This window comes from Thermobia domestica, chromosome 6 (assembly GCF_964235325.1).
Source record: "Thermobia domestica chromosome 6, izTheDome1.hap1.1, whole genome shotgun sequence".
NCBI classification, from domain to species: Eukaryota; Metazoa; Arthropoda; class Insecta; order Zygentoma; family Lepismatidae; genus Thermobia; species Thermobia domestica.
The window spans coordinates 18,832,756-18,849,558 of NC_137459.1; the positions used below are offsets into that span (position 1 = coordinate 18,832,756).

General features: G+C 36.4%; 1 protein-coding gene across 3 annotated transcripts in view; it reads left to right on the forward strand.

Annotated features, from left to right (window-relative positions):
• Positions 1–16,803, forward strand: part of LOC145687864 (nucleoporin Nup188-like) — a 97,830-nt gene that overhangs the window by 63,278 nt on the left and 17,749 nt on the right. For all 3 annotated transcript variants that reach the window (XM_081761365.1, XM_081761363.1, XM_081761364.1), the window contains exons 14-20: positions 341–496; positions 3,069–3,353; positions 6,537–6,685; positions 9,385–9,529; positions 11,046–11,320; positions 15,116–15,276; positions 16,427–16,689. In XM_081761365.1, coding sequence (XP_081617491.1) covers positions 341–496; positions 3,069–3,353; positions 6,537–6,685; positions 9,385–9,529; positions 11,046–11,320; positions 15,116–15,276; positions 16,427–16,689 — 1,434 coding nt within the window. The remainder of the gene's footprint in view (positions 1–340; positions 497–3,068; positions 3,354–6,536; positions 6,686–9,384; positions 9,530–11,045; positions 11,321–15,115; positions 15,277–16,426; positions 16,690–16,803) is intronic.

The window sequence follows — 16,803 nt, forward strand, 5'->3', positions numbered from 1 at the left end:
ATTCAAACCCGTTTTCGGTTTTCCTAAAATCCGAAAAAACTGTTTTTGTGCCCACCAGTAGTACATACATATAAGAAAAATAAATGGTACAGACCATCGCACTGGACTTTTCCTTGCTTCTGCAATGCACAACATTACTAGTTAATTCCTGTCCATCTTATTGTCTGTAACATTTTTCTTTCTCATATCTAAAAAATGTTGCTAATGAAGTCCGTGATGATCCTTTAAACCCGTTACACAGTAGAGAAGAGCTTGGTTGAGTTCTTTTTGGGTTTATTTTTAAGTCTTTAATTAGCCCACAGTAACGACAGGTTGTTTTTTTTTTTATTCCTTTCTTCAGATAACTGGCGGACGATCAAGAATAGAAAGAATTATCAAAGAAACTGGTAGGAATTCCAAATACAACCTAGTTCTGACTATCGGTCACTACATTTATCACAGATTCAGTCAGTCGATTCCAACAATGGCGATGAAAATTTTGACCAAACTTGCCACGGTGAGTACTTCCATTTAATCTACTGCTATCTGCAATGGTGTATGCTGGATTTTTTTTTTTTTCTCGGAGGGAGATGGAATTATAAATGTGCGCATTATGTAGTTACTTGAATTTCATCAAATTCTTTCTCATATTGCGCTCAAAATCTTTCATATAGCTAAGAAATGATATAGTCTGAGTAAAATACTATTTTGTGTATTTGAACACTTTATTAAGTCGATTTTGTTGGTATAACTTTTAAGAGAACATCGATATATATCACAAAAAATACTTTCATACAAATTGTACAAATTTCTTAAAAACTTTTCTCTACAAAGTGTAAATATCATCATATTTAAAACTTAAATGATTTTACTTTCGTTCTTCCCTTCCCCTATGTTATTAACTAGCGTTTCAGGTATTTAAAAGCATGTACTTTTTCTTTTTTTTTCAAATCACATTCACCAGGTTTTTGCTTTTGATAAACAGCGTATAGACCTCGTTCCTTCTGTTGAATGAAACAAAAGCTTTTTCACTTATTCACACAATAATAGATACAACGTCCAAATGAATTCCTGTTTTTCTTGAATTGTGTTGTTGTTCTTACCTTCAGAAGTTAATTCTTTGGTAAGGGGACAAAGAGCGAACTAAATCGACTATATACTTGCTTGTATTTTGCCTTTTTGTTTACCTTATATAATGGGATACGAAATTTTCAACCTCTTTTGGGTAAGACTGCATTTCCCAACTATCTATATATTTTCCACTTATTACTCACTCCTTTCACTTGAAAATGTCGATTTTCTTATTTTAAAAAGAGGAGGGGCTGATCACACCCTGAGTACACCATTATTTTGTAATTGTAATGTAGCTATAAGCATTTATATATTAAAATGCTAGGTTTATATGTTTGTCTCTAAGGAAGAGTTTGTGTTTGTCTCCAATCCTTTCGACAATGAGATCTCGAAAACCACAAGTGCTAGAAACGTGCCGTTTTCACTGGTCGATTCCAAAGCTTGTGTAGATTGTCCAGTTCTAATTGAATATTAAAAAAAAAACATGGCCGTTATTTCTTTATTACAATTTTTAGGGGTACACTGTAAGTGTTGAAATTTTAAAAAAGTAAAACATCTTATCCAGCGAGCTATACATTCCATACCATGTAGTTGTATATCTCTCAGGTGTTTGTTTCATGGCCAAATTATTATGGAAAACGAAGGACAACCATTCCTCCAGGCTAAGATGAATCTTATTGTTTGTAGTGTTTTACCCATTGAACACCATATACCACTTGACACTATAATTATGTGTGTAATGTATTTACTTATTACATACTGTATCCAAGAAAGAAAGAAAATACTGATTATACATGAATTAGAAACTCCAACCGGAAGTAGGCTCAATCTTGCAAACGGTGTTAGATATTGAAAAAATAATCGAAAAATTCTCCCCTTTATATCGTACCTCTTGCTGATTTTTATCAAGACATTTTTCATTTGTGTATGTAAAGGGACATGTACAGATATTCTGAAGAATGACAAGGAGATTCCTGCTCATACGTGAATGATGCGCTGTGTAGAGAGCACAGGTTCAGTTAGTGGTAGTATTAAATTATCAGTAAGAGAAAAATTCCTAGGGCTTAACATATAGTTTGCAGAACTGATTCTCTAATGTCAACTTCACCTTGAGATATCAGGGAGTATTTATTATGTACAAGGGCAATTCATTTAATCCCCAGGTTGTCACTGAAGCTACATGTGACATCACATGATAACGTCACAGTATTATCACTCTTCTGAGTCCAAGGTGGTTGAGTGAGACGTGATTGCGTGTACTGTGTTGTGTGGTTCGTGTCGGATTGCGAAATGAGTAATCGGAAAGAATAACAATTTTGTGTTAAATTTTGTTTTAAACTTGAAAAAGTGGCTACAGAGACGTGCGAAGTGCTGAAAGTAACAATTGATGATATATCAATGATTCGTGCATTAACCTTTCAGTGATTCTTACGTGTCGAAGCTGAAACAGTCTCTGTGGATGATGATCCTCATCTCGATCGTGTCTGTGAGTTAAATGAGGACAAAATTGCCAGTGCACTTTAGAAATTCGAATAGAGTTAAGCATTTCCATCGGCTCGTGTCACCAAATTTTACACGATGACCTAGGGAAGCAATGTATATAAGTGGATTTCGAGACGAGAAATTTCATTTAACTCCATGGCCCAGTGAAGCCGACCAGAGTTGGAGAAATTGGGGTAAGGTCAATCCCAGAGTAGACTGACTTTAAGATGTTCAATGCTTCTTCTTTTAAGAGGGTCTTCGGATTCCTCGTTGAATCTTCAGCACTGGCGGTAGTGTAAATGACGTCTTCTTTCTTTGTTGGCATTTGACACCAGGTATAGTGTAGTTGGCTTTGTTGACAGCACGTGGTTGGCAATCACATGGCTGGGCACACTACAACATATATATCATCTGCAGATGTATAATTCTTCTTTAGTCGTGACTACAACTTGAGCACGAAGTACAAGTAAATTTTATATTGACTGTTTAATTATGTGTAGGGGTATATTCATCTTCCTTTTATTACTTTATTTTAGGAATTCCCAATGTCTCTCCTAGCATGTATGGACGTCCGAAAAGATATTTTAACTGATACATTCCTAAATAAGCTGAGTTTTGGCATGGAATCAGAGAATTTGAAGGTTGCAATTCTGGAATTCATTACTGCTTGTGTGAAGTCACAGCCAGGACTTACTGAAACGTTCGTGAACATTCATAAAGCAACCAACAGAAGGAAATTCGTACCGGAACCTAAATCCGAACACATAGAAGAAGGAGGTATTCTTAATTTTGTTGCTGGGAAAGTGAAGAGTGCAACTACCGTAAGTATAAGTTTGTAAGTAGTTTGGGTATCACTGTTAGGAAATTAACATCCATAAATACAATCTGGTAGTTAACACTGTACTTTGCTACATATACAGTGCATACAAAATTTCTTCGAGCAAAATGAAAACTCACAACTATTATTGGCAACAAACAAAACAGTTTTTAGGCCACAAAAGTTCGCTTCTCCCGATTTTCTTGATAGTATTTTGTTCATTTTCATGTGATTATTGACTGATTTATCTTCGGATGTTAGTTTAGTTGAACATAAATTAAAATTTAACAGTTAATGGCTAATCTGATCTTAAGAGAGTAATTCTAGATCTGATTAACCATACTGTGCAGTGTCGTTTTGCTAGTGTCATAATGAAGAGCTAAATAAAAGTATATCTTAATTTGATTTCAATAACTGGCCTTGTTCTCGTACAGTGTCATCTTCTAGGTTTACACATTAGTTGTTTCTTCTCCGTTCTCTCGAAAACTAGGTATGGGCTTTTTTTTTTTTCCTCTAACGTGTATCGTTTTGTACAGCCCAGCGATTGATATGTGCTTCATCTTTGAAAAAAAAAAATGCTGTTAAACGGATTTGATTTGATTTGATTTTCAGTTTAGCGTCCCTTTCAGCAGCGAGGCTATATGAGACGTGGACCTACAACTTAACGTGGGATCCGCACCACATCAGCTCCTGCTGGGAATTGAACCCGGGTCTCTGACGCCAAAGGCGCGTACGCTAACCGCTTAACCAAAACAGCTCACCATTAAACGCAAGTAGTGTATAATTTTTACTTCCAAGCGACGATAAGAGAGAAGAAAGTGTGGTGATCACACACACACACACAAAATATAAAATAAATAAAAATATTTAAAAAATCCGAGATTTCAACAGATTTACACGTTTCATGGCCCCTGTATACCGAAGTAGTGATTTTTCGACGTTTGTTCGTTTTGGTGTGCACTCTCCCAGAGGCTATAGCATTCAACATATTTGGCCCGAATTTTAAACTTAAGTTTCTTATGAGATATGCGGGGGGGGGGGGGGGGGTTCGAATTTTTTTCCTAAAAATGAATAACAATTTTGTTTATTTTTCATAAATCAATATATCAATAACAAACGTATAATATAAAATAAGCTGTTTCTCTGGGAAGAGGTAAAATCACTTTTGCGGAGTTGCAAAGGCTCGGAAAAATACCGACTTTTTTTAAATCAAGTTTTTTTTATGGCATATTTGTTCGGCAAATTTTGGATTTTTTTAAAAAATATTTCGATTTTAATCAATAAATAGCAGTACATCGTACCTTTTTTTTTCATTATTACACGAAAACACGTTTGATTGTTCTATTCTGAACAAAAAACCACGAAAAAATCAAGAATCAAAGAAAATTGGTCACTCGGTAGAAAGGAGAAAAGACAAATCAGTGGATGCAGTTTCTCTTCTAGTTTCAACGAATTGTTTGTAGAGCTATTAGAAACAAATTGTTTGTAGAGCTATTAGAAACGAATTGTTTGTAGAGCTATTAGAAACGAATTGTTTGTAGAGCTATTAGAAACGAATTGTTTGTAGAGTTATTAGAAACAAATTATTTGTAAAGCTATTAGAAACGAATTGTTTGTAGAGCTATTAGAAACGAATTGTTTGTAGAGCTATTAGAAACAAATTGTTTGTAGAGCTATTAGAAACGAATTGTTTGTAGAGCTATTAGAAACGAATTGTTTGTAGAGCTATTAGAAACGAATTGTTTGTAGAGTTATTAGAAACAAATTATTTGTAAAGCTATTAGAAACGAATTGTTTGTAGAGCTATTAGAAACGAATTGTTTGTAGAGCTATTAGAAACAAATTGTTTGTAGAGCTATTAGAAACGAATTGTTTGTAGAGCTATTAGAAACTAATTGTTTGTAGAGTTATTAGAAACAAATTATTTGTAAAGCTATTAGAAACGAATTGTTTGTAGAGCTATTAGAAACGAATTGTTTGTAGAGCTATTAGAAACAAATTGTTTGTAGAGCTATTAGAAACGAATTGTTTGTAGAGCTATTAGAAACGAATTGTTTGTAGAGCTATTAGAAACGAATTGTTTGTAGAGTTATTAGAAACAAATTATTTGTAAAGCTATTAGAAACGTATTGTTTGTAGAGCTATTAGAAACGAATTGTTTGTAGAGCTATTAGAAACAAATTGTTTGTAGAGCTATTAGAAACGAATTGTTTGTAGAGCTATTAGAAACGAATTGTTTATAGAGCTATTAGAAACGAATTGTTTGTAGAGTTATTAGAAACAAATTATTTGTAAAGCTATTAGAAACGAATTGTTTGTAGAGCTATTAGAAACGAATTGTTTGTAGAGCTATTAGAAACAAATTGTTTGTAGAGCTATTAGAAACGAATTGTTTGTAGAACTGTTAGAAACAAATTGTTTGTAGAACTGTGAGAAACAAATTGTTTGTAGAGCCATTAGAAACGAGTTGTTTGTACAAAAATAATGTAATGTTCTACGACAAAAATGTTCTAGTAAAAAGTTTAATAGTGTTATGAGTAACTGTTCTGAAAATGTAGTACAGAAATTCCTTGAGTTACATAAATTCAACATATTGAATTCATACTTACGCGAGAAATTTCCGATATAAAAAGTATTGTTGAACTGTTATTAATTACCGTATATTTCTGAATCCAAGACGATCCCCGTTTTTAAAACAGGCTTATAAAGAAAAACGTCTACAACACTTACTGGATATATTTTCAGAACTTATTATAAAAGTACACTAAATTCAAATCAAATCAGATAGAAACCTCCCTTAGTCTTCCTCATGGAAGGTTCCACTGAATCTTCGAACGTTCAAGGCTAAAGCGATAGGCAAGAATGAGGGTAAAGTTAAGAGTTTATTGGGAACTTGTGGTTCTGTTCAGTAAAGGAAAATTCTACAGAGTAAATGGTCAATCCAATCTTTGTGAGAATCTATTAAACATAAGTTAAACTAATACCTTTTTTCGAAAGTGAATGTTTTAGAAGCTCTAACAGAGAATATGTAGTGAGTTGGAAAAATATGCACTTCTGCTAGCAACTGTTTTCTTACTATTATTGTAGATAAATTGTTGAAAGTGTGTATTTTTGTAAAATTTGTATACTGCAGCAGTGTGACACACAGATATGCCTCACGTCTTCTTAATATACATGTATTTTTCAGAGCCCGGAACTGATTTCAAGACGCGAATACAAAGCATCTTTATCGATACTTCGAAATATCTGGTTGGGCGAGAGAGGAGCTGCTATAGAGTACCTAAAGAAGAAACCTCACTTCTGGGAAGATCTTTGTCATGTATTTTTCCTTGAACAGTACGTATGACATTGTACAGGATTGTTTTTGCTGAAATTATTTTATAACGGTTTTCAGACTTCCAAATTATACTATACTAAGTATCAAGAGTCTTGTACAATCCGCGGCAAAAAACCTGCAACACGAGGATGTAAGTTTATTGTGAAACTACGCCTAACAGCACAGGAAATGAACATAACGTCTAAGTAGAATGAATCATGCCAGGATAAACCTCGGCCTCCTCCCGTGCACACTTATTTTGGAGCAAAAGACTTCGTCATTTCACAATAAACTTATATGCTCATGTTGCAGGTTTTTTGCCATGGATTATACAACACTTACATTAGTCTGTTTATCTGTCGACAGTTATCATAACAAAACGGCTAGATATATCGAAAAATGGTTGTTCTGAATTGATTTAGCGTGCCAAAAAAGAGGTCCCATCTCATACGTTAATAGTCCATTGAAACCGGAAGTGATAGAGTGCAACCATTTCCGGTTTCAGCGTTGGTCACCATAAAACATAAATGGTAACATCTCGACAGGGTATTTTTTTGGAATCGATTTAGAGTCTGAAAAACTATTCCATCTTCACCTGCTTCACTTTACTAAAAACGGGAAGTGTTAGAAATTTACTATTACTTCTGGTTTCAATATTTACGTCCTTAGAGCAAAAACTGCAAAAGATAGCGAGAAGCGATTTTCTGGAACAGATTCAGCATCCCAGTTATAGGTTCCATTTCCTCCGTTAACCCTCAATTAAATCATATGTGGTAGAAATTGACTATTTCCGGTTTCAACGTTGATTGCCATATAACAAATACTGTAATACATAACAACAAATGATTTTTTTGTGCCGATTCAGCTTTTAAAGGAAAGATACTGCTTCCAGTTTCAATTTTGATCTTACAGCAAAAACGATAAGAGAGAGAGAAGCTGTTTTCTGGAATCCATTCAGCGTCATGTCATTTCCACTATCGCTTTCTTCAAATTGAAAGTGGTAGAAATCAACACGGATCGCCATACTGAGAAAAACAGTAATAGATATTGACAAGTAGCTTTAAATACCTCAAAAATGTGTTTCGTCTCTGACTGTATTCATCTATTGCAACCGGAAATGGTACACATCAGCTACCAGTGATTTCAATATTAATCTCTATAGATCATAAACACTAAAAGATAGCGAATGGCATGACTTGCTTTACATTATTTTGACCCGACATCAATGTATCTATTCGTTCAACAGATATTGCACGTAGAAAAAGGTGTGAGGTTAGTTTTCGCAGAACTCCTGCTGGAAAACTCCACCAACTTAGACCTATATTCATTTGGACTTTTATCCTTGTTTTAAGTTCTAGAATCACCTCCCGAAGATTTTCGGTAGAGTTATCTTTCACCTTGCATGTGAGGTGTTCAAGGTAGTAGAAGTGAACACAACATCTGGTCATTATTTTATTTGACCAAAGTAATAACACTAATAATAATGTGGAACGACTGTTAGATTTTGTTTGGAAATCAATTTAATTTTCATTCTGAACAATATAAGTTTACGATAAATCAGCAATACGGAACTAAATACATTTGTAAATAGTTACATGTAGAGGAAATTTGGAACATGATGTAGAGATTCGTTCTATGCATTAAGGACAGCTTTGCTTATTTAACCAGTGAAAGCTGGCACAAACATATTTGTTATTTCCTAAATTCAGACATTTGCAGAATTGGAACTACTGGAACCTGGACTCGGAATAGTTTCCTTACCGCACATGGCTTCACGTCACGCCCACAGGTATTTAGGTTATGAACCTCAGCAAAGATCCTGATATAAAACGTTAGGTAGTAATCAAGATGGAGAAAGCGTCGTCTATCCTCTCTGAGTCCTACTGGACGCCATGTCGCTATTCATGGAGAAACTTTAGTCCAATAGGATTTTGTGGCTTATCAACGTATAGTGACAGACAGAGACTGATTTCTTGTAAAAGTGAAAGATTACTCGATAGTAGATATTAAAATTTATGACCGTCGATATGTTGGATGATCGACATTCTATTTCATAAAGGACTAGTAAGGAACTACTAGTCACCATCAATCTTTGTCTCCAGAACATTAACAGCCACCTATCAGCTTCGGAGTGGGAGTGATAACGTAAAGCCTGGAAATGGGATACATATCTTCGATAACTATCATATATGTGCTAGAGGAATGTGCTTGTGCTAAGCGTCACTCAATGCTTAAAACTATTCACAGGCAAACACTTAAAATTCATTTATACCAATTTAACTCTTCTAAAGATACTACTAGTTAGAATTACGAGATTTTATTGATATACCTCTCACTACACATCTCCAAATATAAACTAAAATTTAGAGTAGTTTCCATAATTCAACGATGATAGATATTTCAAGAATAATTATAATAACTAATTGACAGATGAGCGTTCTATTGAGTTCGCTTTCATGAACAAATTTTGGAATGGATATTTTCCAAAGCAAGCCTGCCAGCCCCCCCCTTCCCTTCTCTTTCTCTCTCTCTCTCACACACACACACACACACACACACACACACACACCAGTTGTGAGAACCATCTATCAACTGAACTAGTTCACCTAGTCTTCATGTCTTGTAAAGCAACAAAATGTCTTCTTATGTTTTATCTCCTGAAATACTTTTATAAATCGAAGTGTAGTTAATAATGATTTCTGTTTCGTCTTATTTTCAGCTCGAACTTTGATGTGAATGCTATGGTTCTTAATATTGTAACTGCAGAGTGTTATGTAACTGACTACAATGTTCCACCAACCTTGAAGAGTACTTTGGAGAAATTTTTGAGTAATCGAGAACCACATCTTGAAAAATGGTCTAAGGTGGGTCTTAATTTAAAGCTTTGAGTATTGTACTTTTGTTTGTCTTATTAGATCTGCGGAGACCTTAAATGCTTTGTAAACAGTAGAGCACGGGGCTTCAATTAGCTAATACCTTAGCATCGTTTAATCACTTTTAGTTAACATTGACAACCTGTCTACTATTAGTTTGAATAATCATGCAACAAATAATTGGAGTTATGATTTCAAACAATAAATCAGTTTGCGTATGGAATAACTTCGTCTAGACCTCAAACAAACATTGAATTAAAATATCATAGACAGAATGATGTTTAGATTGTACGCTTAAAACTGAAATGTTTGAGCTATCCGTAGCGAATTGTAGGCACCATAGGTGTCCAAACTCGCGAGCTCGGCACCCGCGCTCAACCGGAAAATAGGACTGATCTTTTCCCTCCAAAACGTGGTGAAGGAGGGGGATGTTACTGCGCTGGTTGGGTAGTGGTGGGGTCTTAGCTACCGGCGCACCAGTTGCATCGTCTCGAAGCTTTCACGCTTTGTGGTGGACAAACACCGTGTGCGTGGGTTTCCTCGGGGTTCTCCTGTTTCCTCTCACTTTCTTCATTCCACCATTTCACTCATCTCTCATCATCATTGTCTCCTTTAGCCTATGGTCCGCCATATGGCAGCCCTGGGGTCACCGCGACATCATCATTCGACGTGCCCCATGGCATTTCCTATTTGAGTTTTTGTTCGGTTCATTTATTTCCAACTGTTTTCATATTAGTGGTACTGGACGTTTTAACTGATGCAGGCACCATGTCTTGGCGGCCATTTTGAATGCGGTGACTGATACGAAAAATCTTCTGCCACAAGGCTTTTTAGTTTGTAAAGATCTATCGAACGAGGTATCACTCGCCCCATGTTTCTATTTAAAATTTTAAAGTTGTACCCTAGGCACTAGAGGGCACCGCAACAACACCGTTCAATGTACCCAATGGCATTTTCTATTTGAGTTTTTGTTTGGTTCACTTATGTTCAACCGTTTTCGAGATATTTCCGTGGAAAGATTAAAATGGGCCATCCTATATATATATATATATATATATATATATATATATATATATATATATATATATATATATATATATATATATAAAATTCAGTCCTACTTCTTTCTGTACAGGGGCGCGGTGGCTCAATGGTAGAGCGTTCACCTCCGGTGCTTGGGGTCCCTGGTTCGATCCCAGCTCGCGCCGTGTGGACTTTGTGGTGGACAAACACCGTGCTCGTGGATTTTCTCGGGGTTATCCCGTTTCCTCCCACTTTCTTCATTCCACCATTTCACTCATCTCTCATCATCACTGTTTCCTTTAGCCTAACCGGCATAACCGTAGGACGTTAAACATAAAGATTTGATTTCATTTTTTCTTTCTGGACAAACCCTGTATATATTTACATAGTTCAGTTGGAATTATCGTCGTAAAGTTTTGTAATCTGTTCCCTGTACTAAGTAATACTGAGGTTTAATGAAAAGAAATGTTTTTTTTTTTTCCAGCTGGCAACAAGCAGTCGCGTCCTGCCTTCAACAGAGGGCGCTAAAGAGGACGAAGCGGAGAAAGTAGGCCCGTTCTTTCTAGCAGCGTGGAAAGAGTTTTTCACAGTTATTCTTAAGCATCCATCGTATGAGTTCACCAAAGAGCAGCGAGCGTTTTTGTACACCCATGCATTCGATTCGCTTTGTGCTGAGCTTCATGAAGATTATGATACGAGGAACCGAATGGTGGTATTCTTGTCAGAGCTCTGCCTGCTTTACTTGTCAACATGGAGAGAGTGAGTACATATTTGCTTTTTTCTTTCAATAACGAAGTATTATTTAATTTTGAGTACAGTTTTGCTTCGACAATTCATGCTATGTCGCATATTGCGGAAAAGGAGGCGTATTCGATTTTTACGAATAAATACAAGTACAATGGATTAGCTTGAAACTAACTTTTCAGAAAGTGAACACGACATACCGTTACAGTACTAGTTTTCTTAATATATGCTATTTTAAATGTATAAACCAACTTGGCACATAATATAGCATTACACTATCATACTGTTAAAACAAAAGGAAAGGTCAGTGGCTCCGCGTAGCGTAGTCACTAATGCTCTCGCCTTTGTTTCGAGCGATCCCGGGTTCGATTCCCTGTGGGGGTACTGGGTCGAAGAAGTGTAAGAACTTTTTTCAGGCTAACCATCCTGAGTGAGGTGTTCCTGGATTTACCTCATTCACACCAGGCAAATGCTGGGATGGTATCTAACATAGAGGTCTCAGGCCACTTCTTTCCCTTTCCTCGGATAGTGATGAACGAGGGACGTCATCCCTTATACATGACGGGCTAACATGGCCATAGATGCCGAAAGCCCAGAAATCTAAATTCTAATTACTTTAAAAAAAAAAAAAAAGCCAATGTTATTGAAGCTAGTTTGGTGAAATTGACTCATACCATAATTTGCAGCAATGTTTTTTATGGCTTATCTCGGTCTGATTTTCGAATGATATCTCTGTTTTGTGTAGGAATTGTGTTTGAATCACTGTACTACTTGCATATTTGTTAGAACACTCTGTGTGACTGGCTTGGGTGGCTTGGGTAATTTTGAAAGAGATTACAGACACACTATTGTGAGCGAATCTGAATTTTTAGTGTCTAGAAATTGAAATATTTTTAATCATAGCTGGTTGTAGTTAAAAAGAAGCCCACTTTTTGATAGAGTTCGTGTTGGCAATATACGGAATACAGGTTTTCCCTTTGAAGCCGGAGCCGCGGTGGCTCAGTGGTAGAGCGTTCACCTCTAGTGCTTGGGGTCCTGGGTTCGATCCCAGCCCCCGCCAAGTGGACTTTGTGGTGGACAAACACCGCGTGCGTGGGTTTTCTCGGGGTTCTCCCGTTTCCTCTCACTTTCTTCATTCCACCATTTCATTCATTACTCATCTTCACCGTCTCCTTTAGCCTAACCGGCATATTCGTGGGACGTAAAACTCAAAGATTTCATTTTCCCTTTGAAGCCAACTTCTTCATTGTTAACTCGTGCTTTCCTACAAGTTCGTAAACAAACTTCACGATGAATATATTGAAGCTGAGAATACAGACGTTGTTAAGATAAATACAGGGAGTACATACAATTGTAAAGGAAACTAAAACTCAATAACATTGTAACTGTTAGGTTTACGAATACAAATTTTTGGTGTAAGAAGGAGGAAAGTTCAAAAGTCTTGTTCTGGACACACTACTCATGATGCTTGCATTAATGGTCACGTGACTCACGATGGCGTCCACGCAGAAAATTCATAGTGTATGCTACGGGTTTTAAAGTTAAAGTCGTGCGTTTCGGTGTGGAAAGAGAAATAACGTATGGAAAACCACCCTCAGCTGAGACAAATGTAAAGAGATTGTATGAAAAATTCAATTTATGGAAACTATTAAGTTTTGGCACGTAGTGAAAGGTCAGGAACGAGTAGGGATATGATCCAGATAATGGAAGAGTGTGTGGAACGGAGTCTAATGAAATCGTTAAAATAAATGCTGGAAATGGTGGAACTGCTGTCCGATCGACTCTTGAAACTGGAAATGCTGAGATCAACGTTGCACAAGATCATACGCAGAAAGATGGATGCCCGGCTTTAGAAGTTCAAAATTTGTACACGATCTAAAGAATGTGATATGAGAATAGAATTTTGTGAATCAGTTGTTGCCCGTTTACCGAACAATGTGACCTTCTATCTCGTTTTCTGTTAAATGAGGCTACGTTTTATATTTTGGGAAAAGTAAAGGGGCACAACTGCCGCATTTGGAGAGTTGAAAATCCACATGAGTTTGAGGTGCATACATGGCGTGGTCCGTCCTACAGTTAGTATTTGGTCCACAATTTTAGTAGATGTACAGATGTTTTTTTTTTTCTTTCTTTCTTTTCGAGGAAAGCACGGTAAAATTTAAAATGGCGACACCTATCTGAAAATGCTACAGACTTCAGGCGGCATCATGGAGGTCACGGGAAACAAGATGGGGCACCGCCACATTTTGACCTTAAACTTCACCAGTTTGTTAACGAACAATTTTGGAAGAGTTGGATTAACTTAATAGCTCTCACCTTGGTGTGTAAGATCACCAGAGAGTCCTGCCCTTAATCTATTGCTGCGGTGGTTCGGAGGGTAACAGTCCATGTTGTGTTCCTTTGTGGGCTGCCTGTCACCGCATTCTGTAATATTGTCACCTTTACCATAATTCGTCACGGCAGTCCATTTACCCATGTAATTCGAGATATCTACCTGCTTAACCATCCATTCCAACTTCTTGTTACACAACGAGTTTTGTTCTTTCATGAGTTTTCGTTCCCCTGCGTTGTTGACAATCTTTTTTTTCAGCTGCGGAGAAGGGAGATGGAGTGCATGATGAGTCAGTGGTTCGATTCTACTGTAAGGAGTCCCAGGCCATGTGAGTTTGTGGTGGGAGATCAACGTGTCTGTTTTTTTTCGGGGGATACTCCCATTTTTTCGCACATCGACATTGCTCTAATTCTTTCAATATCATTAAATATAAATATCTGCCTTCTTTAGCCCACAGAGTATGATTCGTGAATCGTTAAACTGACGATTTTAATTAATTTCATTTTATCTACTACAGTCATTTTCTTCTGTGGTTATACACACAGCACACCAAAAAGCCTTGACCATTCTGATTGTTCAAGATATCGATGTTCTGTTAACTAATTTTTATTACTTGCTGAGACGTTGTTCCGTACGTCATGAATACGACTCACCTATTTTAACGGAATATCTGGGAATGCCTCGCGCCGCCAGTGAAAGATTCTGAATCATACATTTTTGGATAGAGCAGATTACAAGTTTAAGAGGATAACATACAACCTCAGCACAGTGTTTAATACTTTTGGAGGATATTTACCTCCAAAGTTTATTATTCCACTCGTTCGGTAGCCTGTAACTCTGAAACTATATATACCAGCTATTATTTATTTTTTTAGTCGCTGTTCAGTACCCTGTAATCAGTTATTTAACCTTAACTGACTTAGCTTGGAAACACTACATGATTTCAATGTGTGAGCTTACATATTTTATTTATTTATTTATTTTTTTCCGTTAGAGGTGTAACACATCATGGACCAGCACTGAACTACTATGCCATCTATCGAAATAATACTTTTAATTAACTGACGCTGCTTACAAAATCTAAATACATTTATAATCACTTCGTTAATTTTACAGTAAGGCGATAAGCTAGAGCGGAAATTACATGAAAATATTGTATTGTGTTCAAGTTTACGTGCAAATTTTTAGAACTTACTCAAATGTTTCTTAGTATCAAAGTGCGTGAAATTTAAGTTCCAAGAATTGCTTCTAGCAAACATACAAAGAAGGTAAGCTAATCCAAGCATTCTAATAAACCTTCACATAAAGTAATTTGTTGTAGCATTTACTTGTGCGTCTTTTTTAAAGGATACTGAGATATATATTTACTTCTACTCTTACTTGAGAAATAATTCGAATTGAAACATTGCATTAGAAATGTACTATGAACGAAGGTGTTTGAAACTAAAATACAGTTAATTATGTATTCTACTTTGCAGAGATTGTCTAACATGTACCACAGAGGAACCTTGTGCTCTATTTGAGAAGTTGCTTCTTCTACTCCAGAGCAAATACAAAAACATACATCGTCGTGCTAAGGAAGCCATCTTGGCTTGTGCTGTGATAATTGTTCGTGTTAATTCTTGCTACTTTAGGCGAGGTAAATATACTGCTTTTCTTTAGTCAAGTCATTTTAATTTCCTTTATCTTACTTTCAATGGATGTTAACAAATATTGTAGTCATGCTTAATATACTTACTCCCCTCCGTTTCACGGGCCCTATACTTGCATCCATATGGGTTATTTAAAATAGAACGTTAAGCGTAATTTTAAAACTATTACATGATCCCGAGCGCTGTTTGTGTTGGCTTACAGAACCTGAATTGTATGATGGAATCCAGGTAGTTAATATCAACGACAATGTAATGCTTAACGGCGATTAATCTAATACAAGTAGTAGGTTACCATTTACATGTTGCAAATATATTCTTCAAATGTTTGTTTTTTAAAACCCTCAACCTGTGTCATGTCCACAAGGTTACACTCAGCTTTTAGACTGATATGTTATAATGGACAGAATTATGATTTCTGTATTCTCACTTCTAATTTCATCGATGATTGTCGCTACTGTAACAGTAGTGTCAGGATCAAGAGTGGTATCATGATTTTTTAAAGTTTAGGAGTATGCGCCGTTTCGCGATTACGTCACACGATTATGCACTAAGACTAAGGGAGATCGTGATGATGGTTCATAATGATGGAATTACGAAAGTAGGAGGAAACGGGAGAAGCCAAGAAAAAGTACGCATACGGTGTTTGTCCACCACAAAACCCACTTCGTTGGATCAGGAATAAAACCAGATACCCCATGCGCCAGAGGTGTGTTCTCTACCACTGAGCCAATGCGGCCTTAGTATCACCGTGGCTTACCATTAATCTACTTTTTCCTTTGTGGCTAACTTCTTTTATTTGTTACCACTTGCGTACATACTTGAATTTATTGATCTATTTTTCATTATTTTTTATGCGGGGCGTTCCGGATAAGAGCGAAGTCAGTAAAACGTTTCTCTAGTAATTAGTTATTATTATTGTTATTATTAGTATTCATATTTATGTTGTATATAAAAAGATTGATCCGATATGAAGTTTGTTTTGACTATCCGGAACGCCTTATATATTTGCATATACTTTTTTTTTAAATCATGATTACGGTTTCGACTTTGCCTTATACGTCAACTTCTACATGATGCCTAAAAGCTATCGCATGTTCTAATTCTGACTTTATGTTAATAGTTCATTTATTTTTCCAGATCCTCGTTCAGCATCATCGCCAGTGGTTTACTTCAGGACTGTAGCCACAGTTTTGGAAAGTGAAATTCTGTCTTCGTTGTCTTCTGGACAGAGCGAGACATCTCACAATGAGAGTGCAGCAAATCCAGCTGTCTTGACTGTAGCGTTAATGCAAGAAGTCATCCTAGCGCTAGAAGAAAGTGGACCGAATTGGTCTCCCGATTTCTTAAAGGATACGAAAGCAGCCGTTGTTCTCTTCCAATCGTTAGAGCTTGCATTAAAGGTAAGGTGTGCCTTTAGTCTAATCAAAAATTACTGATATAAAATAACGAGTACTTCTGGTTCACGTAGAAAGTAGAAAATATGGCATGATTGTAGCTTTTAGAGACTAACCCAC